The sequence below is a fragment of the Anser cygnoides genome, chromosome 2, assembly GCF_040182565.1.
Source record: "Anser cygnoides isolate HZ-2024a breed goose chromosome 2, Taihu_goose_T2T_genome, whole genome shotgun sequence".
NCBI classification, from domain to species: domain Eukaryota; kingdom Metazoa; phylum Chordata; class Aves; order Anseriformes; family Anatidae; genus Anser; species Anser cygnoides.
In genome coordinates this window covers 135,461,732-135,488,330 of record NC_089874.1, presented here as the reverse complement: position 1 = coordinate 135,488,330, position 26,599 = coordinate 135,461,732, and the positions used below count along the sequence as shown (strand labels likewise).

At 40.2% G+C, this 26,599-nt stretch overlaps 1 protein-coding gene across 2 annotated transcripts; it reads right to left on the bottom strand.

The window, feature by feature from the left end:
- Positions 1-11,524: 11,524 nt before the first annotated feature.
- LOC106030633 (carbonic anhydrase 3-like) lies at positions 11,525-24,899 on the bottom strand. Of its 2 annotated transcripts, XM_013172533.3 has the most exons (7): positions 24,745-24,899; positions 24,402-24,599; positions 21,048-21,166; positions 18,980-19,072; positions 16,876-16,941; positions 14,384-14,539; positions 11,525-13,812 (listed from the first exon to the last, which is right to left on the bottom strand). In XM_013172533.3, exons 1-7 carry the CDS (start codon positions 24,779-24,781, stop codon positions 13,693-13,695), a joined length of 789 nt encoding a protein of 262 aa, XP_013027987.2. In that variant the 5' UTR covers positions 24,782-24,899; the 3' UTR covers positions 11,525-13,692. The 2 variants fall into 2 exon arrangements, with proteins under 2 accessions (XP_013027987.2, XP_047901803.1); XM_048045846.2 differs by lacking the exons at positions 21,048-21,166; positions 24,745-24,899 and having other exon boundaries at positions 24,402-24,563.
- Between the last annotated feature and the right edge of the window lie 1,700 nt (positions 24,900-26,599).

The window sequence follows — 26,599 nt, the reverse complement described above, 5'->3', positions numbered from 1 at the left end:
AAACACAGCTAGGTGAATGATCAAAATGTGTTGGCAGTCTTGGCTGGAACGCTGGTAAAACACTTGCTGTATTTCAGCATATGTTCCCATCTACTCACTTTGCAATGCAGTGCAGCTACAACACATAATTGTGAGCTCATTTGGATACTTTCTGAATGCCATCCAGCCATTTCTGTCGACTGCATTGTTTTGTCTGCTACCTTTCAATTCCTTTCAGAGCCCTGGAAAATATTTGCTTTTGTGCCCGCACGCACTCACACACACATTGCCCATGTGTAATTGCCAGAGGCAACAAGTTTGCTTCATTTAATAATAAAGCAGGCTAGCTGAACAGCCAAAATAATACCCAAGAAGAATATTACTGGGTGGGCAGAGGACCACGTGAAGTTCTGCATAATAGCTAGTATTAGGACAGTAAAGGAGATGCTAATGCAAGACAACCCAGAAACATGTAGAAAGAACTCACCTGCAAAAGTCTACCTGATACTCTGCCCAGAGCTGGGAGCTCATAAAGTCCTCCAACAAGTCTGGCAACTCTGATCAGGCTGCTTCTGTGAAAAATCCAACAAGTGTATTTTTTCTTACCAGCCTGTATAGTTTGCAGCCTGCACTGACCATCTCCTGTGCAAAGGGATGCATGCTTTCTTAGACCAGTCACAGGTAAGCAAGAAGACATCTCAAAGAAAAAGATTGATGGTAGAAGGGCCCCCCAAAAACCCTCCAAAATTTTAAGAAAAAAAAATAATGAGAGCAAACTTCAGAACAAAACCTGCTACTAGAGACAACCCTGGGACAAGTTAAGCAGAGAGAGAACCAACAAGGACTGTTTGTCTTATCAAGTACACACAGAGAGAGAAGCAGGAGGAGGAACCATGTCCACAGCAAGATTTGAAGCCAGATGCATAACACTGAGCCATAGATTATTTTGGAAAATGAGTGAGAAGGATTTCTGGGCTGTGGCCAGTGTAATTATGTTTATGGAGTTGGATTTATCTTCTATTACGGTGAAAGCCGTACAATTTCCTTCCTCGGGTGCCATCCAGCGAATGTACCAAATGGGGTAACTGTAAATAACAAAGTTGCTTGTATGCATTAACTAAGTGTCCATATCCTGATGGAATAATTAGATCATAAATTCCAGCCAACACTAATGTTCAGGATAATTGCATTATATAGTGATTCCCAGTGACAAGGAGTCTATGGGAAAGCTTTCTCTAGGTAATACTACCTTGGTGCCCTATCCATCTGAGCTGCTTGGCAAAACTCCACATCCCCATTTCAGATAATGTGAATGTTCTTGCTTATTTCCACCACCAGTTCCGACTACTGAGGCTTGACATTTCGTATGCAGCAGACAGACCAGATGGTGAGACAGAAGCTGAGGCAAGGAGATGTTCAACAGCTTCTCTTCTTGTGATTGATTATAACCATTCATTGCTATGATGCTTACTTACCAGTCCTGACTTTTTTTTCTCTATACGCTCATAAACTGAATTAACTTACTCCTTTTTCTGCCACGTAAGGTATTGAGTTTCCTTACTGACATGGAAATATGTGCATTCATGATGTCTATCTGGGCGACAACTTTAAAAGAGGATACCTTTTATTCAACAGTTCAGTCACAGTAAATATTGCCAAGTAAAGAGGTTACTCACATGAACAAGTGCATTGTGAACTACCCCTCACAATCATACAATACGGAGATACAAATGCAAGTATTCATTGTAAGAAACGGATCCACAGTTTAACTTGAAGCTTTATTGCTCTACATGTAGTATGGCCTAGATGCTACTGCGAGGCTGTTCCAGGCAAATCTTTTCTGAATCATGGAACTTCAATTCCTGATTAAAGATGTTTCAATACAACAAGAAAAAAAAAATGTGTTGCTTTTTGCACTGCATTTAGAGAATTACAGAGCAAGAAAATAGCAGAAATATCTAAAAATTACTAGCCCTTTAGGCAGATCTTGTGACAAGCAAACACCCACCTTGCTTCCAGCATGGATGACAGAGAGCTCAGCAAAATAGCACAAGAAGCAAATTTTGTCAGGTTTCCAAAAATTAACTGGTAATTCTCACTTTTATTAATTTTAAACAATACATTTTAAATTGTTTTGTACTATTAAATATTAACCCTTGAAAGTTCAAATTGATTGAAATATCAAACAACAGAAAGCAAAACTCTTTGTAACTCAGATCATATCCTTGTGTAAAATGTCACAGACAGGGATCCAGTGAGAAGTTGCTTTTATAAAGAACTGCCAGGCAGGATTCTCTGCATGAGCTCTTCACTCCTCATCAACTCTGAGGTAAGGAGAATAATCACTGAATCCATAGCAAATATGTTTGTTTGTTTGTTTGTTTGTTTAAATAACACCAGGGAAGAAGGTATAGGAACTCTGGTTGGGAACATTTGAAATGTTTTATGAGACTTCTTACAGTGGCACTGAAATAGTCTGATGATGGACACCAGTGTAAGTAATCTTTTTCATTTTTAGTTAATACAGTACAGAACCTCTTTAATGTAAGTCCTAGCTCAGTTACTACTTTAAAGATGGAAGACGTTCCATATCTTCAGCCTTAGATTTCACTCATCCCATGCCTTTTTCAGAACTTTTCAGTGGAAGGTCTAGTAAAGTGCTCTAAGACATTAGGCATGGAAAGGATTGTTTCTAAACTTGCATTGCCTACCTTTCCTGACAGAGACAATGAAATCACTGTTACAATTATAGGTCTTACACATTGTTGGGCAACAAATCAACTTTGATCTGTTTATTCAAGGGTCAGTAGCATTTGCTTAGCTATAAATTTAGGTATGTTGCAGACACTGATGCCATCCATTGCTCTGTGATGTCTGACAAGAAAAATTGTTCCTTGATTATATTCTTTCTCCTACAGAGATTTATTACACAGACAATGCACAACACCGTGGGAGCTATTAAATTAGTGTTTAATGGCTCGAAGCCTGCAGTGTTAAGGGAAAAAAAAAAAAAAAAGCCATCACTGTTCTCTGAAAGAAGTGAATTTTTAATGGAGTGTCTTTGTTTTTTAATTCAGCAGAGAAATTTTCATTACCATGCAGGATGATTGAGACATCATGTGCAGAAAGAAAAGGGATATGTAGGCTGAAAGAGCTAGTTAGACAGCCTCTCACTGACATGCAGGGCAATGCATCCTTCAGTCCTGGTCTCATAATTACTCAGATCAGCAACTAATGTAGTGCTTATCATTGAGAGATTTTCATCCGTAACTCCTCTTACCTTGTGATAGGATTCTTTGGGACTTTAAGAATGGAATTACATATCCTAGCTGGACTTTACTGAGCCTATGGAAGAAAAAAAGCACTTATATGCAGAGGCTTTGCATTATGTAAACATGCAGGCAAAATATGAGATTTTTAGAAAGAAATGGCTACCAGTCTGTAGCTATCAACATTTATTTAAATGCAGGATCTTATAGCCCAAGTATCAAAGTAGGGAGTATTCATTATTATAAATACAACACTATTTTTATATTAAACTCTATTTTAAAATCTTTACTGTGACTTTCCTCCTTATTCTGTGTGGGAGGGTTTGTGCATGATTCAGTAGTGCACACCAAGCTGGACTAGCCAGCGAGCAGGAAGAGAGCTGCACCTGAGACTATCCAAGGTCAGAGCTGGATAAAGATAGCCTGTGGTTGGGCAGGAAGCCTGGACGAATTTACAGCCAGGTCGAATTTACAGCCTGGTCTAGTTTTTGAGGGACCTACAGATGTGTGTGCATGTGATGAAGCGTGAGGCTGTGTATACATCAGCAAGTGAGCTCAAGCCCTTGTGTTCACGTTTATGGGAGTGCTGTTGGTGTTTCTCTGGGTGCTGGCAGAGGCACTGCTCTCTGTCTGTCTAATGTGTGTGTGTGCACATGGGTGCACGTAACTCAGCCTTATTATGGCCTGGATACCTGACGGGAACAGCAGCAAACAGCCTGGGGAGGAGAAATCCCTTCTGTCTTGCAGTTTGCAGGGTTCAGTTGCCTTTAACGAGGGCATGTAACAGGTAGCTGGTCCACGTTCAAGACAAGCCGTATTAGGTTGACTGCAGACTGCTCATGGGGCCCCTGCATACTGCAGGTCCTGGCATGAAGATCAGTACCACTGATAAAGCTGAGCAACAAACATTATTAGTGATGTTAATTGCTCCATGATTCTATCAGTACATGGTGAAGTGAACCAATGGGTAGATTACATTTCAAATCAGTGGCATGGGATGGGCCATCTACAAGGAGCTTTTAATACCAAGAGAAAGACGTTTCCGTTTCATTGATATTGTTCCCACCTACACCTTTTCTTCTCAGAATTTCATCCAGCTGTCTTCTCTGTCGTGTAGGTGAATAGCTGTTAGACTTCGTGAAGCTCCAGGTAGAGTATCTTTCAAGCTGTCACCAATTTCCTATTCAAGATCCAAAACAGGAGCTGTGGATGGGGGCTAGGATCTTCTCTCTGAACGGCTCAGAAGTAGGAGGAGGGTCTGACAGCAGCCAGCGATAATCAAAACAGTGCAAGGAACTTTGAAAGCAAAGTGTGGGAGATGTAAGATGTGTGAGAGGGGAGTGAGCTTGTGGATGAGGCTGGGACAGCCTCTCTCATGCAACATTTCTCCTTTTTAGCCTTTTCAAGTTTCTCCGTGTTGCTCCATTACATGTATCTCCATTCCCTTCTCTCACAAAACTATTTCAACTCCCTTAGAAGACCTTAGATCTTTTTATTAGCTGAATATTGTTGCTTCTGTCACCTCTGTCATGTCCAGAAAATAGAAAAAAGTGTGTAGGAGAACCACCTCTAGCTATAGAAACCACGGTAAGCTGCTGTAATGGCCTATACACACCTCTGCTGATTGAAGAGTACAGTGGCTGCCAAATATTTGTGTGCCCCACCAGGTGTACAACAATGGCTAGAGTGGCAAAGAATTTCACCGCCTTCACCAAACATCTTTTGTTTGAGATCTGAACTACATTCACACACCCCATCTGGCAAATATATCAATACATTATTTCTCTCTTGCTTGCTCTTTCTCTCCTCTCTCAAACACCACTATAGTTTTTATATAATAATCAGATTATTTCAAGAATGCTGTTAACATAGTTGGCTTTTAAAGCTAAGCTCTATAATTTGAAAATGAATGTATTCAGTGCCTAATATCTGTGATGTTTCTTCACTAAGGAGGGATTCATTCCACTGAATGCCAAGAATCAACAGACAGATCACTTTTGGGGTTTATTTAAACATGACTATGGTGGGAGTTTAGTATTATGAACGGTCTTTATGTGGTACAGCAATACAGGTCTAACTTACAGGTCTGAATAGTGCTGGACTGAGATTCCAGTCATCAAGTACTGATTACACACTTGTCAAGGTAAGGAAAACCATTCTGAGTCAAATTGAACACCTTCATCTTAGCACACTTTGCCATAAAGCTGTCCACAGTAACTCCCTTCTGGGAGATCCTAGTGCTATCTTTTCTCCTTTATTTCCTTGGATTGTGCAATTCTTAGCAACTAATCACGTACAAAATTCTTTGCAAGGACTGCAGCCATTTGCTTCCCTTCTAAACAAACATAAAACTTGTACAATGGAAAGAAGCATTTGCCTTACCTTTCAGATTTCTTTTAGTCTCAAGCAGTCATTTTTTCCTTGAACTGAGCATGGAAGCTTCCTCTCATGCTATGCCTTTCCCTTTTCTGTGTCATAACACCAAAAGTTTAAAATCCTGAAGTAAAATTTCTGAAATGAACACCCTTTTCTGGATATGGGTGGCCAGCATTACAGTCACCAACAGGACACAGAAGCAACATGGGCACTGTGATGAATTTGTCTGTTGTTCTTCTAGCTCTTATTCCGCCATCAGAATCACACCGAATCAAAAGCTGAGCTTGGAAGGGCCCTCTGGAGGCCATCTGGTCCAACCCCCTGCTCAAGCAGGGACACCTGGAGCAGGTTGCCCAGAACCGTGTCCAGGCAGCTTTTGAAGATCTCCAAGGGAAACTCCACAACCTGTGGGCACTCCAGTCACCTTCACACTGAAAAAGTGCTTCCTAGTGTTCAGACGGAGCCTCCTCTGTTCCAGTGTGTGCCCATGGCCTCTTGTTCTGTCACTGGGCACCACTGAGAAAGGCATGGCTCTGCCCTGCACCCTCCCTTCAGGTATTTATGGACATTGATGAGATTCCCCCTGAGACAACCCTTCTCCAGGCTGAACAGTCTCTCAGCCTCTCCTCACAGGAGAGGTGCTCCAGGCCCTTCACCACCTTGGTGACCCTTCCTTGGACTCTCTGGCACATCCATGTCTCTGTTGTACGGGAGGGCCCAGGACTGGGCACAGTACTGCAGGTGGGGCCGCACCAACACCGAGCAGAGTGGAAGGATCACTTCTCTTTTGTTCTGCAGGCAACTGCCTAATGCAACCAACCATCAGCCTAATGCGAAGTTGTTGGTGTTGTCGGCTCACCTTTGGTATACGGAAATTATGAATGAGAGAACTCATTATAGAGGTTGGCACTCTCTGTAATTATTTGAAATCAATAAGGGTAAAGGATACTCAACTTCAAGCACCGCTCAGCGAAGGGTTTGGTCTGTGGCCCTCTGTATCCAAAGTAATCAAACCGCAGAGTAAACCAGAGGCAGCATATAGCCCAAGAATTCATCTCCTTGTTAGACATAAACACATACATACCCCTCTCTGCCTGAGGGGGCATGTCCAGGGTCAGGGTGTGTTTAGTGGGAAGTAAGGTGAGGAGAAAGCAGCCTGTACCTCTGTTATTTTGGGAGTCCTCCAGGTGCTGCACGTGAGGTTTTGAGAATGACCAGCTCCTTGGACACTGTACGGGGGACATGCTAGTGGCAGGAATGACAGAAATGAGGACTGGCCTATGCAGGAAGTAAAGATCAAAACATCGGATGTGGAATTTAACTCAGCCATGGGTGTATGGTATCTATTACTGTATAGCATGCTCTTACCCCACGTTCTACCCGTTATTAACACATCGGTTATGTTCAGATGATCAGCTGTTTTTACATGAATATACCACCACCGTCACTGCATGAAATGAGCCCCACTTTGGCTTGATGGAGGAAGAGTGACTGTTGTAGACAAAAGTGTAATTTCACTGATGAAGGTAGATGGTATGATGATCCTACGTTCCCCAGAAAATTTTAGGATGCTTGGATCTTTTTTGTTCAATACCTTTGTTTCAATGCTTATTTCATTACTCCTGATGGACCAGAGGAAATCTAGACCACATTGTAGCTCAGGCCTCCTGTTATTTACAAGCAGTATCAGACACTGTGAATGATGGGGAACTGGCTCCACCATGTGGGCTATGAAAACTGAACATTAGAAAGTCTAGCAAGAAACTTTAAAGGAGTTCTAAATAATGATGATAAGGAAGCACATTGTGTAATTAAAGAAAATACGGCAATATTTTGCCCTTTTGTTAATGGTATACTGGCTGTGGGAGAGCTACACTCAGAAAAACAGGCTTTGGTAAGATAGAAAATAGGGTACAAAGTTAACACTGTACCAATGCTGAAAACCCATTCTCTTATATATATGTATTGAGAGGTACATAAAGTATTCAGTTACTTCTTCTGGGTACCATATCCATAGCTGGATCTTTTCCAGACTGCCCGTTTTACTTGCTCTGGCTGCTTCACATTGCCTCTGGAAATAACGCTTTCCCTGAGACCAAGTGGGTCACATCAAAGGAAGCAGCTCTGCCAAGAGGCCCACAGCACCCAGGAAGCCATACCAGTGCAGTCCTGCGGGGAGCGATGAGGAGAGGCACGGCCAGACTTCAGAGCAAAGAGGCTACAAAGGGACTCACACAGGACTGTGTGGTATTTTTTGCAGCCTAGCATATCATACAGACATTTCCTGGCTCAGAGAAAGCCTGAAGGGAATACCTTCCTAACAGATCTGTTTGATATACTCACATTTCTATTCTGCCTTTAGTAGACCTGAATTTTGTCTATTAAAACACAAAAAAGCAAACAAAACCTATTGTTCTGCTTTATGTCACGAGCCTCACTTTGGGGGTTCAGAGCCTTTTGATGGTGCTCAGTTTAAGGAAAAGAGAGACGGTAGACCCTCCTTTTTCTAATTCCCAACACCTGCATTTGGTTACTCACCTCCACAATAAGTCCTGCGATGTCTGCTGCTGAACATGCAATGAGTCAGTGCTGGAGCCCAGAACTGGAGGCTTCATGAAAATGTTCCTGCAAGCCAGTTGCAGTGGACAGGCTTTTGTGCAGCAATGGTTACATAGCTTGCCTCTTTTTGGTAACAAATGGAAGCAAGCAAATTACTGTGTCAAGGAGTAAAAGCCTGTATGTAAGTGTTTAATACAGAGTAGCTGATATTAATTATTAGCCCAAACATGTGTGCAAGCTCTCACCTCATGGAAGGCAGTTTATTTGCTTTCACTTGCAAAAAATTACCATTGCTTAGCTGCTCTGCAATGCTTATCTGTTCAGAAGCTCTTCTCTTTCTCCTCTTCCATCTTCCATCGCCACTCTTCTGCAGCCTACCATGAATTCTGAAAATGCTGAAATCTTCCAGCAATCCGGTCCCCTACTCTCCCTAGACTTTTTGTGAGGCCTCCTCCACTTCTTGTAATTCTTCTCTCTTCATATCTTTAAGTCAATAGAATAAATTAGTGTGGCACCGTTTTGCTTTCATGCCTGAGAACAATTGATGAAGTTGACACCTTCTGTGAAGGAGCAGGAGCAGGAACCTCCTGCTCCCAGCAGGTCCAGTTAGAGCATGTTGCTCAACAACATGTGCAGTCAAGGTCTGAGCATCTCCAAATTGAGATGCCACTGCCTCTTTGGTTTATAGATGTAAATATTTGACCACCTTTCTGTTTTTTTTTTTTCCTTTTTTTTTTTTTCACATTACATCTAAAAATTCTCCATGTTCCAGCTTTTGCCACATCTCATCTTCTCCCTGTGCATTTTTGGGATGTGTCTAACTTTTCTCCCCTTTCCTCCAGATTGTTGTAAGGTGTCTCCTCAACCTTCTCAAGTCATAACAAACCCAGCTCTCAGCATCAGGATGCAACATGTTGTGCTCCAGCCCCCTGAACTGACCTTCCGTTGGACTCAGAACACTCTGTTGATGTCATCTCTTTACCTGGGAGTCAAAAACTGGACCCAGTACTCCAGCAGCAGCCTCACAGCTGCTGAAGAGAAGGATGCTACCACTCCTCTCAACCTGCTGGCTACGCTCTTGCTAAAGCATTTTTGATTAGGGAATAGCAAGTCTTTTCCTCATTTAAGTGCATGGACATTTCCATTCAGTTAACTTGTCTTGACACAAATACTGAAATCTTGCCTTTTTGATATTAAAATCTTTGAAGATGCGTTTTCATTTGTTCTTCTTTGTAATTTGAATGGAAGCAAATTGCAATAATCCATGCAAGATTAATTTAAATGACAAGCACATTTACTCACTGTAATTGCATAGAACATTATCTCATCATGATTAACTGATAAAGAAATCTGGCATTTGTTACATACAGGATTAAGTGGGTTCTGCATATTCATACAAGTATTTTGCTGTCCAGTCCAAATTTAGAAAGTCAAAAATTACCATAATAATAATATTCCTTTTGTAATATCATTTTTTAGTATCACATGATCTCTATTCTAATTTGAATTCTAATCTGAATTTTAATAAACATGAAACTTTACAATCTTTCTGTCTCTCCCTCGCAAATAACCCTGAACTGGTCCATTTCATTTTATTGCACTTTTTTTGCAGATCATACTGATGATCTGTACAGCAGCCCTAAACTGAAGACACTTTGTAAAATGTATTCTTAAAGACAAAGTGAGTCAGATTTGTTCTGTAATACATCATTAGCTGTACATGAGCTGTACTTTTTATGGGAAAGTGTTATAATATATTCTATCAAATTCTCATTTTTGGAAATAAAAATAATTCCTGAATGCACGCTTTATACTGCAATATATACAAAGATAAATTGGAGAATTCATGGAGAAGAAAGGCTGATAGATGAGGTGGAACACATAAGATATAGATAAATTTACTGGGGGACAAAAGGCCTCAGGAAGAAACAGATTGATTTATTTTGTTAAACTGACAAAATGAACGTTCTTTAACTCTGATTACTCAGAAGATAAACATGAGCAAGTGCATGCAGGACTCTCTCTTAGAGATACAGTAAAAATAATATATATTCTTTTCATTTTGTAGTAGAAATGCATAACCCTAGCTGCTTGTATATCAATGGTCATACCAGGAATTTATGGTACAGTTATGAATTTACACCCAACTGAAAAACAGCCACAGCTTCTGGGAAATTATTTCAGCTAGTAAAAAAGCTTTGAAACTGCAGGAATAAACTTCTAATTCTCTAGCAATTGCTCTTGTGAGGTGTGGGATGCTGCAAGGTCTTCAATGTCTCTCAAAACCTAATAGATGGTAATTTATTTCAGTAATTTCTCTGGACTGCTGAAATTAATGCATTATATGCATAAAAGTAATCAAGGATTTACTGCACCGTACTGATTAGGATATTTTTTTTTTACACTTTAAAATTTATGTGTCCAGAGGCTTTTTTCTCTATTTAAGGTAGAAAAGACAGCAGGATTGTAGTCCACAAAACATATTCTTATTTTGTTACCAGTGTTATCAATACCAAACTATGCAATCCATCAAAGGGAGAAAGGCAATGGTACAGAACTATGCACTCTTTATTCTTTGAGACAAATGCAAAAGTCTAAAGCATATTTGCAATAAAGTTAGTAAATCTGAGGAGTAATAGTTTGAAGGCAGAATAGAATGAGAGCAAATGCATGGGGGAATAACCTATATTTCAGGCAGGACTTCCCTGTGTGCCAATATACAAAGCATGTGTTTGCTGTTGGAGCCACAACTACTGTGCCAGTAGTTGATGCGCTTCTGTCTAGTCTGCCACTCAAGAGCAGTACAGGTAATACTGAAATAAAGTAAAGGACATCTGATGTGTGGGGAGCAACTGCATAGTATCAGGGCAATTAAGATATTATTTCACTTTAAAAAGTTTACTTTGTGTGCTTAAGAAAGTATAAATGAATAAAGAAATTTCAAAATGATGTAACCATTTCAGCTATGCATGTGTTTGCTGCATGTGCTTCTTCCAAGAAAACCAAAATTAATATTCAAGTTAGTGATATTCAAGATCATACATGAATGCATGAACTTGGGAAAAATGTAAGAGATTATTTGAGTCCAGGCAAAAAATAAAAATAAAAGGCAAAAGTGTTTCATCTGATGTCTCAAGTTTTTGAGGATCTGTTTGATTGGATACACAGAAACCATGTTGAGATATTAAAACGAACTACAACAGATGAAAAGGTAGTAACTAGAATGGCTGTCCATCCTTGTATTACAATCAAATGAATCAAAGAAAACAGTAGCAAGGTTTTCTAGTAAGTTCTTGTTACTTTCCATCACCACTCAGCATTAGCAATAAAACCATAACAAATCAGTTTCTTATGTAAGTCAGTTTATTGGTTCTCGGAAGACACAAAAGCCATTATTTTAAGTGCAGGCAACTAATCCTGTTTTATTGCCCCAATAATAAGAAATTAAAACATCACAGTCAATGCCTTTTTTAGGTAGAAAGACTCAAATTCTTGTCTCAGTTATTTATGTAGAAACTTTCTCAACACCAAGATCAACTGCATAAGGATATGACAATAAATTTTACATGTAAGACATAGTATAATAGAAAAAGTTGTTTATGAGCTTCCTATAGAAACATTTTCATGTGTTGAGATGTACAGACTCAAAAGTTTAAAGATCTAAGAGACTCTTAAAATTAATGCTGTTGCAAGTGCTGCACTCCTAAAATCAAAAGCTGATCTTCTGATAATAAGTCAATGCCAAAACAATTGTAAACAGGATTCAATCAATACTTCATTTTCTGCCGACATGAACTTGGTTTTTAAAATAAAATTGCTTCATACTAAGCAAAATAAGCTTCTAATAAACTATTAATTCTCAATGGGAATTCAAAAATTATTTGAAAAATTCTAAGTGGGTATAAAGGATCAAAATCCTCCTTCAGTTTTATCCCTGAATTCTCATTGAATTGTGCTGGTAATAACAGCAAAATTTAGCCAATATTGCCTGTTCCTTACTTCACTGCTGGAGCACATTTTTTTCTAGCAAAGATGAAAAGTGAAATAGAGAAGGGTGACTGAGAAATGCCTCTTCTAGCCACTTGTACCCCTGATTTTTTCAAGTTTTGGCATATTCCTTATGTACGTCTCTGTGAACATGTTTGTTGCAGTATCTCTAGAACTCTCTTTGCCACCTATTCATGAGTTAGAGGAAGATAATCCCCAAACTTAATTTTCAGGAGACTTTACCCACCATGACTTTGACTACCCAATCTTCTGATTGGTACCACGCTGAGAAGTCATCCCAATGGTGAATATTAAGTAGCAGATATTAACTCACATATTCTGCATGCAGAGTTAACCTAGATGGTAGTTGTGTTACACTGTTTGGGGAGCATGCCGAAATGATAGCATTTTAGCATTGTGAAGGACAGGGGAAGATGTTTCTGTCTGCCAGTCATTCTTTGCTCAGATCGTATGTGCCAGCTGAACTGCCTCCCCAGAAAGTGACAGTGCTAAAGAGACTTCACTTAGAGCCTCCAACTATGCAGAGTCACAGTAAACAAACACTTAGGAGACTTAATCTGGATTTTTTTAGTAGCAGGGAAGACAAATGACACAAGTCATCAGCAAAGACCCTCTCCATATGCAACAAAATCCCTAATAGGGGAAATCATTAATATGTAGACTAAGATGCCAAAAAAAAAAAAATAGGCAGAGGATCAAAGATAAAATCCATCATCCTGAGAGGTAACAGTAGAGCAGCAGGAGGAAGGCACTTCACCCCCCAGCAATCCTAAAGCTGCTGTACTAAATACAAGGCAATCTGATACCAGCAGTGCTCTAGGGCTGGATGGGTAAAGTAACAGTAGCAGTGAATCAAGTAAAGATCAATGGGCAGCTGCAGGCCATGGCAAAGACAGCAAATGCTGCAATGACAGCAAGGTATGTCTTTTTGTCTTCACACACAAAAGCCAAACATGCCTGATTGTATCCCCAGAATCCTGGACAACAAACTATGAACAAGAGAGGAAAAGAAAAATGTGGTACATTAAAGAGGAGTTTATTCTTTGGATGCTTGCACAATGTGGGACATCTGAGGAAGTTATTTACTAAAGATGCTGTAGGAGCAGGCATTTTAGCTCCTGTTCATGTACTGTTTGACCCACTGTTATTTCTGCTTTCCTGAGCTACTGGTTCATTCTTCTGCCTTTACTACATTTCCTTTGAAATTCATTTTAAGTATTGGAACTGAGCCCGTTTTTCTTCCTAGACCACGTGGCAGAGAAGTGACACTATCACAAATGCTAAAACATGAGGTCAAGGAATACATGTATTTCACATTTCCTTCATAAGGTTAGTGATTGCATAGAGTATCTTCTTCTGCTTTAAAAATCAGATTCAGTTTTACCACTCAGAATGTTAAGCTGAGAAACACAGATCTTGATCCAGAGGAAAAGCAGTAGAGAGCAAAAACTAACTATGCTTTAGAATGCAGGGATTTTCTCAACTCAGGCTCCACAGAGCTTTACTTGAACGAGGCTCTCACCACCCTGCCCTTCACAGGCTGAGGTGGGCGCCAGTTATCAACCAGTGGGTTCATGGCTTCGTTTTCACCACTCTTAGAAAGGCTACGGAGCTTTGCCATCTGCAAGGAAGAAAAATAAAAAGTGGACATGTAAATTCATCTGGAAACAGCACCTTGATGCCTAGAACAAACGCTGAGGCAGATGAGGAATTTGATTGTACAACCAATACTTTAATTTGTATTATCATTAGGATTTACAGGTTCTAGCGAGTTTGGTTCTTCTCACTGACAACTTTTAGGATGTCAGTAGTTTTCCTGGACCAGTAATTTCTTAAACCTGCTAGACATTACTCTTACTTGCCACTTGATGTTGAAGCACAAAGAATGAACCGAGGCTGCTGAGAGGACTGACTTTTGTGCCTCTGGGGCAATTCTGCCTACACAGGTCTCCAAGATCCCACAAACACTCCTGCTGAAGCTATTCCAGATCATGTCTAGGAAGACAGCCCAATTCTCAAGGTCAGCTTTGCAGTTCAATTCAGCTTAACTCTTTTTGTAGCCAATTTCTCACAGTCTTCAGCTCTCCTCGTAAAATAATGCAAGGTAACATATGGCTTGCAAAACATTACACTGACGTGGTGCGAGACTGTTGAGAACTAGTAAAGGAGTAGCAGAACTAGCTGGAGTTTACCTGGTCTGGGCTGACTTCAATGGGCTCCCTCAAGAGAATCCAAGTGATGCACTCCTCACAGGGGGGTGTTGTGAACGAACCGTGGTAGGTCCAGTAGTCCCGAGATTTGGGGAAAAGAATTGATGGATCAAAGTGCTGAAAAGGAGCCTCTTTCCCCTTAAAAAACATGAAAAATCTCTTAAGTAATTCTAGGCATATACAGCATGAAAGACACCAGCATCAATGTTATAGGGGAAGTAGTTAAATATCAAGATTCATGCAAGAGATCAACCTCCTTTTCGTCTCGTTAAGTATCTGCCCTGAAATTAGTAACAACTGAAATTTTGACTCCATTAATAAATTAAGTGAAATTACAACCTGAATTGTGCAGGACCAAAGCAAATTCATTGCTATATTTTTCTATTCCCCGTGCCCTCAAAACTAATTAGTGATTATCAAAATTTGTTTTATTTGGAGTCATTTGGGATAAAAGTTAGGGCACTGTAGGTTCTGGTACCACTTTTATCCAATAGAACAGTGGCCAGGTGTTTATCCAAGATTCATCCTTCTTCTCTATCTCAAGGAATATAAATCTGCATCTTTCTCCCCCTGAACCTGTTCTCTACTTACATTGCTATGGTGACACTTTTAATCTTTTTGTTGGCACTTTACACAGAAAGCAAAAAATTGAAATACTCCCTGGAAGGGTACAGGACCTTGAATGCCTTTTTACTAAAGGTGAATATCAACAGACAAGGAAGAACAGCAGACACCAGACAACATTTCCTAAAAGGTTTTCTTTTCTACCAAAGGGCATACTCAAGAGAGTATCTCAACAGAAGCGTAATGATATTTTCTCGTCTCCCCTGCAGGTGACCAAGAACTAAACAAGAAAGTTTAGTTCTCTACTGGTATTTAGGAAGCAATTCTGAAAAACAAAATCTGTTCTTCCAAATTCCTGCTCCTCTAATAAAGAATCTTCTCTAGGTAGAAACAGAGAACTACCCTACAAAGTGTAATGGGAGGAACTGAAATCTTTTCCACGCATCCTTGCACGAAATACCAGCAGAAGGAATAGCACCAAGATTCCAAATGTCTTCCTGACAGAATTATTCTGTAAATTCAAGATGAGTTTGCAAATAGCTTCAAACAGAAATGTGCTTTTTCAGTAAATACAGTACAGTGTCCAAGAAACTCCTCTTTCTGTAATGTATCACAGCAATTGAGACTGCATGTGAGATAAATACGCTGATGACACCATCCATTAATCTATCCTGAAAAATAAGTCTCAGTAAGATGTATGTTATGACAGAAACAGAAGGTTTAAGAAATAAAATACAAGATCTGTATGATTGCACATGACCTATCTTTCTCTGCTTTTCTAGAATTGTTGCTTTTCCCAGAACCAAAACAAACAGTATCTGTAGGAAATCAGATTTCTTCTATTTTTTCTGTTTTGCAGTTAGAAGTCATAAATTCTGCCTGTGAGACAGTCCTGAATATGATGTAATGGTGTAGTTATCACTACCACCTAGTCATAATTATATGAGACACAGTGTTTCAAAGGGCAATTTATAAACTTTTTTCAACTGTAGCAAAGCTCTTCTGCATGTAAATGGCCAAAAAGGGACAAAAGGGTTACGAGAGGAAGCTCAAACTATATTAAGATTGATATCATTGACAAAGTAGGTGGCATAAAATTGACCTTCAATTCCCTCAGCAGAAAGAAATGAAATGTAATGAAAGCTAAGAAAAGCTAAGCTAAGGTTGAAACAAAATTAATAAGACTAAGTGAGGAGATAACAGATTTTAGAATCAGACCCTCACATCAATGACAGTAAGTATTTACAAACTTACATGCTTTAAGTATTTATATACTTAAAGTAAATGAAAAATTCTGTTAAATTTGCAAGAAAATGTTTATAAACTTTGCAAAATCGAGTCCTAGTGATCTGGTGATATGTTCAACATCATACATAAAAATGAGTTTTAGCATCATTAGATAGAATCATGAGGCTTTTCATGAAGTGGAATGGTAAGGTAGACCTAGGAGTTAGGTCTATGTTAAATAATGATGTTAAGAAGTAGCATCATAATTCTCTGCAAATAAATTCCCTTCTGCAGTTTTACGTACGTAAAATGGACTTTTGTTCTTAGATATGCATTTTGTCCTCTGACCTCAAGTTCAAAAAGCTTTTAGTTTCTTCTTGGTGTTTGTATACTAGCTTATTTACACATAGCAGTGCCAATAAGATTATCAACTATGCATGCAAGGATTGACAAAATATCATCCACATCATGAATAATTACAGAAGTCAAGAGTTATATGCTTACTTCAATAAAAAAAGTGTCCTGCTCCACAGTCCAGTCTATCACCTCCGGTGCTAATGTTAGGTACCAGAAAGATGCTAAAAAGAATGAATCTCAACTTTGGATTTCTACTTCTGATGCTTTTCAGCTACATTTTATCACAAAACAAAAAAAAAAAAAAAAGAGAGAGAAACTTTTGATACCTTGGTCTTAATGTTATCTATTTCTTCAAGAATTCTCTTCATTTCTGGTTTGGGAGTTTTTCCAACCTGTAATGCAAAGCACAAGTATTGTATATTTTCATCGTGTTCCACGGTATGTAGAAGTATATCACATCCATCAAGTTAGGCAGCAGTACCTTTGCAGTCCCAAGCTTTACTTATTTAATTAAAAAGGCATCCATGTGGATTCCAACTCTGTGTGCTTATTGACGGGGCCCACTGGACACAAGCCTATGGACAACACCCTTAGAGCATCCAATACAGACTGGCACAAAACTATGTTAAAAGAACGTCCAAAATAGAAGACTCAAGTTACCGGCTTTGTAATTCAAAAGTGTGCTGTAAGACTCCACAAGACATCTCCCACTGTCTGAGCAACAAACTGTGCACCCAGTGTCATCTAGACCCTGCAGGGCCCAGAACTAGGCTACTAGTTTGGAAGCAACCCACAACTGCTGTGAGATGGGCACTCAGCAAAGTACTGGTAGTCTGAACATACGGAGCTCTTACAGACACACAATATCCTGCTGTACATATGCAGTCAGATCAGATCTGGTGTAAGACATATGATGAGAATCATGTCATGAACTCCTAAAGCTATGGGGTCACTCTATTGCTTGTGTTCATGATGTTTAGCACCACCAAAAGCTTTGACATGGCTCTGCATCTAAGAGTAAAGACAGTATGCATAAGACATGCTTTTAATGACGTCTTTTTTACAAGAACAAATTAAATTGCATTATTCAGGAGATAATTCAATCTCTGTTCTAGCAATACTCAAAATCCAGTCATGAAACAAGACAAACCCAGAGCAGAACAATGACTCCTGTGTCAAAGAGCAAGAAAAAAATGAAAGAAGGCCAGGGAAGATAGAGCGATACTACTTTCTTTTGCAGACATTTTAGCTGACCTTAGCATGGTCAATAGGAACATAATGTTATACTTTGTAAATTGTGCTTTACAAGACAAAGCTTTAATCCAGAATAGACCAAAAAAGATGACAAAGGAAAAATAATCAAAGGACATTGTCTAGCGGAAGGTGTCCCTGCTCATGTCAGGGGGGTTGGAACTAGATGACCTTTAAGGTCCCTTCCAATGCAAACCATTCTGTGATTCTACACAGTCATAAGGGAGAATCTGTACAGGTGCTGAAATTCTATCACTATCAGTTTAAAACAACTACAAGAAAAAATGTCAGGCTGGTTCACAGTATAACAGAATTAAAATGACATTGGATTTAGTCTGTCCAGGGGTACTGTTGTAAAATTAATTATATCCACTTGCTACATTTGTATGAATGCAAATTAGCAGTGATTAGGCAATAAAAGGGGACGTATTCTCTGATACTGTGCTCAACCTGAAGATCACACCTGTGAGTACAATGAGAACCACATATTTGAAGTTTGCATAATTTATCCTACTGGGTTGTTTGCATTTAAGTGCTTCTGAGTGTCCTAGACCACATACAGGTTTGACACTAGGATTGATTTATGTTCATAAAAAAAAAATTGCAAAATATCAGTATTGTAATATTTTTTATTAACCTGCTGTATTTCAAGGTTAAGATGTTCAGTGAACTCCTTTTACCATCAATTCTTTCAAGTACTTGGTCTTTTGGAGCAGGTTCCTTAAACTCCTTTTGATTCTCAGCTCATGTAGGGATCATCAGGAGATCAAGGGAGTGAATTAGTCAACATAATCCTGCTAACAGGTCGATATAATACCTGTTAGCAGACAAAAGGCAGGAGGAAACACTCCTGTGCAGACTGTCCTCCTCACTCAGTACACATCACAGCACAGAGCTGACCAGCTATCAGGGACAAAGTTAGCAGGCGTCCCAGGCGTGAAGTTGTGTGTCTCTTGTTCAATACCACGTGTGATATGTGCCACTGGTGTCACAAATGGTGGCAGAAGTCTGCTCTGAATGGGTCAGTGCATGCAATCTGAAGGGCCCAAGGACATATGTGACTTCAGTCTGTGCATCACTTTGAATGTTTTCCTGTAAAACGATAAAGTGTAGGGAAAAATAAAGGTAAAAAGACAGTAAATACAGAAAATATTTGAGAACTGAATGTTTGCCACTTACTTTCAGAAAAATGCCCACAACAGCCACACCATCAGGTTGTTTCAAAGCTCCAGCAAAATTGCCATGTTTTGGATTCCAGTGTACCATGTGTAACTAAAAATCAATAAAACCTTGGTTATAAATGCAAGAAATTGCCAATGCTGCAGTCTTACGATCTCTTACATCATATTACGAAATTTCCACTAGACAGCAAGTAAAGGAATGGACATGAAAAAGGAAACTACACATAAGTATCTCCAGTTCGTGTTCCCATGCTTCCACGTGCTCGCACTTTCTATATATATCACTTTGCATTTGATTGAAGCATAAAGGAAAGAAAATGGACTTTACCACACAATGTCTTTTAAAAATTCATCAGACAATTCGGTTATACACAGTTCAACCCAAGCATGTGACATGCAAACATGCAGTGCATAAAGCACCTACTGACATTCACTTCACTCCAGTAGATCTTGAGGTTATGCAGATATCAGCTCTGGGATTTACACTGGGTTTTATCTAGTACATTTTATCTAGTACATTTGTTATTGCTGTTTATCTCTTACTGCTCTTTGCACATCATACTGGAGAGGAGCAGAGATTGTAACCTGGCAGTTCCTTCTTATTTCTGCTTTCAACAATGCTTATTTTCAGGATATACTTTAAGTTTTGTATCTCCTTCCAGAAAATCTCCTGTATATAGCTACAAGTGCTGCAACCAGCAGTGTCTCAAAATAAGCAGTGTCTGGAACACGGTCCCATACAAAAAAATAGGAGTCTGGTGCATATTTTGAATGCAAATTTTTACCTTTTTCTTTTAAACTATTTTATTTATTTTTTAAATAACAGCAAAGTAACTTGCCCGGAATACAAACTTGTGTAATGCTGTTTCTTTTCCCTTATGGATAAAGATATAATTGCTAAGGATAAAGGTAGAGTAGCCATGTATCTTTGGCCACATTTTGGCAAAATGTCATACATTCCAGGCATTCTTCTCTTGTCTATAAATACCCAAATACTGCAAAAAGAAAAAAAAAAGCAAAGTAAAAAGTCTGTGCTTGAACTAACCAAAAAGTAGCTTGAGGAAGCAGAATTTGTCTGTAGTCAGTCACAGGAAGTAGAATACTATTGCAATTTGGCTGTGGCTAAGGAATGTGAGGAAAAAAAAACAAACCATCACCCACAGTCGTTTCTGCAACGCATGTGCACACTGACCCTATAAAATATCTACCAGAATTTTCTCCTATGATGGGTGGGCAGAGCCCCTGTAAGCTCTGCACCTCGAGGTTACAGGTGATTTACGGTCATAAAACACTGCTGCAGTCCTTTTTTGTGGACATAGGTATATATTTTGAACCTATTCTCAGATAAAACAGAGGAAAGAAATTAAGGAAGAACTTGCTAGTAATTGCCTAGCATCACTAGTGAATTCTGTCACATTTATTACCTGCTGATGTCTTCAGGGCCTAAACCAGCCATTAGTTTTAGCAACTCTGGACAACAATGGCATAGTAGTTTATATATAAAAAAAATCTGTTTACCACAGTTCTTGAAAGCAGACAGATTTTAAAGCACACGTTTGGCAATTTGAACATACTCTCTTTAACAGCCTGAATCATTTTTAAGGTAGATCTAATTTTAAACTTCAACTTATCAAATGCACTTTTCGCCACTTTTTTCTACTCATAACGCTTCCTGAAACTAACTTAGTAATTCAAGTTATGCTACAAATTATTAACAGCCAACAAAGCATCAGCAGAAAACAGAGCTTTCTATTTGGAAATAACATATCACTTTGCCTCAAGGATTTTTAAAACATTATAGAAAAAGAGCAAAAACTCATTCAATGAAGCAAAATTCATGTTAGTATATATTTGTAACGACCTGTTTGTTGGCAGGTGCAACATATTCCACTGCACAGTGATGAATATTCACCAGTTTCATAGACAGATTTTAGAGAAAAAAAACACTAAATAAACAGATTTTAAAGAAAAAATAAATACTTGTAAAAGGGAGAACGGTTAATCTGTTCAGATGCACAACCAGATTCCAGTTAGTACTGAAGACTACTGTTAAAACTCCGTCCTACCTCTGCTGCATATTTCACCCCATCTATGACATGCTCAGAGCCATGGTCATCAGAGGAACCCCAGTGCAAGTGCAGCTGGCGCAGCCTGTAGGCTCCTGTGAGCGGCCCACCTCTCAGCACTGCAATTGATAATCTCCATCAACGCCAGCCTACAAACTAGTCTGTAAGCAAACTATGGTTACAGCGTGGTTGGATGCTTCTAAAAAGAAAAAATGTTCTTAGGCAAATAATGCTTACCACACATCAGCAATTTGCATAAACCCTGACTCTCAAAACACCACTCCTGTTCTTTTTGTTAGGTTTGGGGACTTTTTTCAGCAGGGACTGCCTAGAGGATAAGCTCTCAAATGTATTTTTTCATTCATTACCTAAGGCAGCAATGAGACGTGTTTCCTTACACAGAAAGCTGATAATGCAGTTCACAACTGCAGTGCCAGAAGACCTTGCTTAAATAGCATTCAAGTTTGAACTTCTAACAATAGCTTTGAAGTTCAAAGTTAACATATTTAAAACCTCTTGTATCCAATGGTGTCAAATTAATTCTTGATATCACGTGTGTTGGAATACCTACAGATAAAAGACGTGCTAAGCACAGAGCAGAAGGTTTAACTCTGCAGTTTCTCTTTTAAGTTGGCATGTGTCATAGCCATTGACAGAGGGCGGAGAGGCAGAAACAAAGCACTGCCTCAGGTTTTAGGCATGCCTTCCTCTTATTTTTTTGACTTTGTTAATACATAAGTAAATTATCCTAACTAACTCAATACTGTATAGAGCCCTCAGTGGAAGGTATATCACTTGATTATTATTCTTGTTTCACTTCTGAATATAGGAAAAATGGCACAGACTCTACGGCCCAAATTCTTGATAGTTATTTGCTTGCCCTTTTACACTGGAATTTGCGTGAGGGAGGAACTTTCCTTTAGGAGCTGAATTTGTGTTCAACCTACATTTACAAGCTAAATCAGTATCAGAGTTAGAAACTCATTTATCAGTGGTTTCTTACCAATGGCCCTTTTGAGAAATCAAATACTGTGTAGCGCTTGGAAACAGCACTCCATAAGGGTCCACAGATATCGACAGCATAAACATAAACCTTTTTAACTGGAAAGATTTTTCCATGAGATTAGACCAAAGAAGTGTTTCTGAAATTCTTTTTCCTGTGGTTCTTTAGAGCTGTTAAACATTGTATTTGATTCCAACAGACAAATCTACTACCCAGCAGCCTTCAGAAAGTTAGGTGCAGGGAACTCACACTGGGTGTCCGGAGGAGCAAGAGAGATAATGGGGAGGGAAAATGACTTACGGGAAGGGCTACACTTTTAAGTCATGGGATTGATTTTATGCGATGCTTGTGGACGAGAATTCCATGTTAAAACAAAAGTGTAATTTATTGTTTTTCTAAAGCTTCTATATAGAAATAGCAGAAATTGATATTAAAGCACAAAAACATAAAGAGATGGTCCTTGTCCTAAATAGTTCAGATTCTATCTGTGAGATGTGGAAAAATAACATGTAGCTATAATTGTAAACAGAGGAGTCCAAGGAAACAATGAACTCAGAATAAACAGGAATGACTGTAACCTTTCAATATACCATTGATATATATCATTAATTATATAGCTTCGTAAGAACAGAATCACAATAAAAATGCCATCAAAGCTGATGCAAAAAAAAACAAAAACAACACAACGGAAAGTTACTCTTTTCCATTAATTAGATTGTTTTCCTTCTTGTTAGAAGGAAGTCAATATCAATATTGCATGCTCTTGAGATGTCTTCACATTATACGGTATGTGAATTTACTTTTAACTTTAACCGCTGCTGCCTGTTTGTATTCAGAACTATAAGCTAACACACCTCTGGAATCCAGTTTTGAAAAATTTAACTTGAGATGCAAGACTGATCTCTCAACTAAATAGCAAAGCCATTTCATGGCTTTTCTGAAGTGGCTTCTACAAAGCAGAGGGAAAAGAATCATTATCAAATGTCAAAGGTTGAGTCAAAAGAATCTAAACATTTCCAGAACTTGCTGAACAGTTTTGGAATTACCACTCAAAGTAGACAGTCGCAATCACTAAGCTATGTAGTCTGCATGCAGCATACTTAATGTAGGTGTAATGCTTTACTGGTGCTGCAAAATATGTATTGAATATTACTGCATGAATATGCAGTGATGATAACTGTTGGGATTTTCATTTAATTGGAATTATATTTTTTCCCTTTTGAACATACAGTTGTAGTTCTGCTATTTACACAGTAAAAAAATCCATCTTTGGCATTTTGCTTAAACAGGCATTTCAGGCTTTGGGCTCTGTTTACCTGCTTTGTTCTATCAAAAATAACATTGCCATGCTTGTTTTCAGATAATACTACTCTAGTTCACATAGCTTCAGTGACTGTCCATCACTGTTTAAACAGGTATGACCATGACCATCAAGAAAAGCCAAGAATGTCCTAGGCAGCAAGAGGTGCTGTAGCAAGTTGTTTTTAATTGGTTGCTTCCTTTTGCATTCAAGGAAGTAAGTATTTGCAAATTCTTATGGGAAATGGTAACAGCATTTGTGATTTCACTACATCCATTTCTCCAACCTGGAAAAGCCAGTAAAACCTCAGTTTTGGGTAGCTGCTCATACCAAAATGATGTAGGTAACTTTTGCCAAGAAAAGTTCTAGATTCGAAGGCTGATTTTTGTGATTTAATGTTAATATATGTAGTAGAGATGGCTGCAGAACTAGAAAAAGTAGCCAGGACAAGGATGTACAAGTTTCCCTGTTATACCTAAGACACAGAATGAGTGTGGATTGGATACCTTCCCTGGAAAAAATAACCATAGTGTCCAAGTGCTCAAATATACAGGAACATTGTGAATCTCAAAATCTGAAATAGCCACATGGCTAAACAGAGCAATCATCAACCTGTCGAGGATGTGAAGCAAACAGAAGAAATCTAGATCAAAGCCTGTGAAAACATACAAGTTTTGTGCTTACGAAGTGTTTAATACAGCACATTAAACCCTTCTGGATAAAATTCTCTCATTTTACACAACACCTGAAGCCTTGGTGTCCATGCAGAAGGTTAATTTAGGGAACTGCTAGCAGTAATATCTGGCTGCTACTCAGTCTCCCTTTTCCATTGAATCTGTGTGACAGGGGTGTCCATGCAGCTGCAGCCTCCCTGCCCAACCTGTGCTCAACCTAAAAAAGGCAGGATGCACAGAAATAAACTCTGGACCACATCTCACCTACCCAAATAACTTCTTCCGTGTGGGCTAGCTACAGTGGGATGTGTTTTGATTACAAGCACTATGTAAGCTTTAATTCCTGACAACCCCCAAAAGCCAAAGCAAAAGCTGACCTGATCTATCAAAACTGTCATCAAAGACAACTCTGCAGGTCCGCCCGTTGTTCAGGATGGTTTTGGCTGCTCCAGGGTCGTAACTGGCATGCCAAGGAGCGAGCGAAGAGTCGTGCCGCACATCTTTGCTGTTGATTTCGATGGGTGACTGCTTGTCACCTTTGGCCATAGGGTAGTTTTCATGCCAGCGCTCGGGTCCTGGGTGGAAACACAAGGGCAGGTCACCAACACCTCCCAGCCAGACCCCGGCTCGCAGCGGGGCGATGACCCCCAGCCCCGGAGCTGCCCTCTGGGCTCCCCCCCGGGCGTTTCAACCCGAGGGAGCCCCCTCTCCCCTTCTCACCGTTGTCGCTGTCATAGCCCCACACGGACTGGGCCATGGTGTCGCTGCCTGTCGTTTGCCTCGGCCCCCCGGCGGCGCTGGCGGCACGGTGGTCCCGTCTCTCCCTCCCCGGGGGCTTTTTATAGACGGCCGCCGCTTCATGTCCCCCCCTCGGAGGCGGGCGGGGGGCGGCGGGGGCGGGGAGAGCGGCGCTGACGGCTGCGGGCTGCGGGCGGGGGCGGCTCGGTGAGACCCGGCGCTGTGCCCTTCGTCCCACAGCCCAGCCGCGGCCGTGGGTGTGACCGCGATATTCGTCCCCGCTTCGCAAGGCAGGGGGCTGGCGGCGGGACGCTGCGAGTCCTCGCCTCGGGGACTCCGGTGCACAGCGCGCCCCGCCCCGCCGGGCCTGAGGGGGCTGCGTCGGCCTGACGGGGGGAGGCGGCGGCGGGCGGTGGGGCTGGGGTGGCAAGCCATGGCAGGGGGCTTGGGCGAGGTAACGGCGTGGGCACACCTCAGGGCTTCCTCTCAAACTGGTTTCACACATGGTCCCGTATTAACAACCCCAAAAGACGCAATTATATGCCTGAAGGGATGTATCATAGTCGGAGAAAAGCCATGTCATTATGCAAAGCTAGCCTTTGTCAGCTGCAATATAAACCTATTCCTTACAGTTTGGTCAAATTCGAGTTTGATTTTGTCCGTTCGATTCTCATGTACACAGGGAGCCTTACACCAGATGGGGTGCGAGACCATGCATTTGCTGGCTGCTGAGCCCACGGGCGGCTTGGGTATGCAGGGCCTACCAAAAAGTAGGAAATTAGAAGGAAATTGGTTGGAAATTAGATGACACTTCTTCTCAGGAAGAGTAGTCAAATACTGGAACAGGTTGCTCAGGGAAGTGGTGGAGTCACCGTCCTTGAGGGTGTTCATGGAAAGGTTGGACTTGGCGCTTAGGGACATGGTTTAGTGGGTGGTGGAAGGGGGATGGTTGGACCAGGTGATCTTGGAGGTCTTTTCCAACCTTAATGATTCTGTGATTCTATGGAAAGCTGCACACCCAAAGGCCGGTCCTCCAATCTCCACAGCTACTACCCTCTGCTAACACTGGCAACAAGGAGCATTGGTGAGGCCTAACGGGCTGAAATTCAGACTGAGTATCTCATAGACTATCGTTAAGCATTGAGACAAATCAGAATAGAGGCTGCATATTTCAGCCTCTAAATGAAAGCAAGCATTTGCCACATTAGGCAACTGGGCAATCTATATTTTGGTCAGGAAAACAGCTGTTTTTCAGATGATGGGGAGTCAGCGATCATTATGGTGATAGTTGGCTTTCTCCCTACATTTTCGTTGAATGCTCAAAGGTTTTCTTTCAAATGCCACCTTGACTACAATCTCCCATGACTTTGTCACTCCATGTTAGCAGTACCGCAACCACATCGGCCTCCTGCTAAATACTATCTCAAACTGCATACCTCAAGCTAAATAATATCTCAAGATAAATGTTTGGGGGTCTGCCAAGAGGTGTTGCACACCACGGAGATTTCCAACATAGTTTCAGGGAGGTTGCTCAAATGCAGCATGTGCCCATCAGCACTGGAAAGTAGAATGAACATAAAAAACTGCAGCTTAGAGATGGTAAAAATTGTAAAACCCTTGTATTGGTGAGGTACAGGGAAGAGCTTGAGAAGCTACAGTATACAGAACATAAAATTAATTTCATCATATTTTACATCCCACAACCAGCTAGAGGATAAAGTCTCCACACATAGCTTACTAAAATTTGACTTTGTTCAGGTTAACTACAATGATTTATTTAAACTTAATTAGTAAATTCTTCTTGCTTAGTAAATTCTTCTTGCTCTGAGGTTAATCA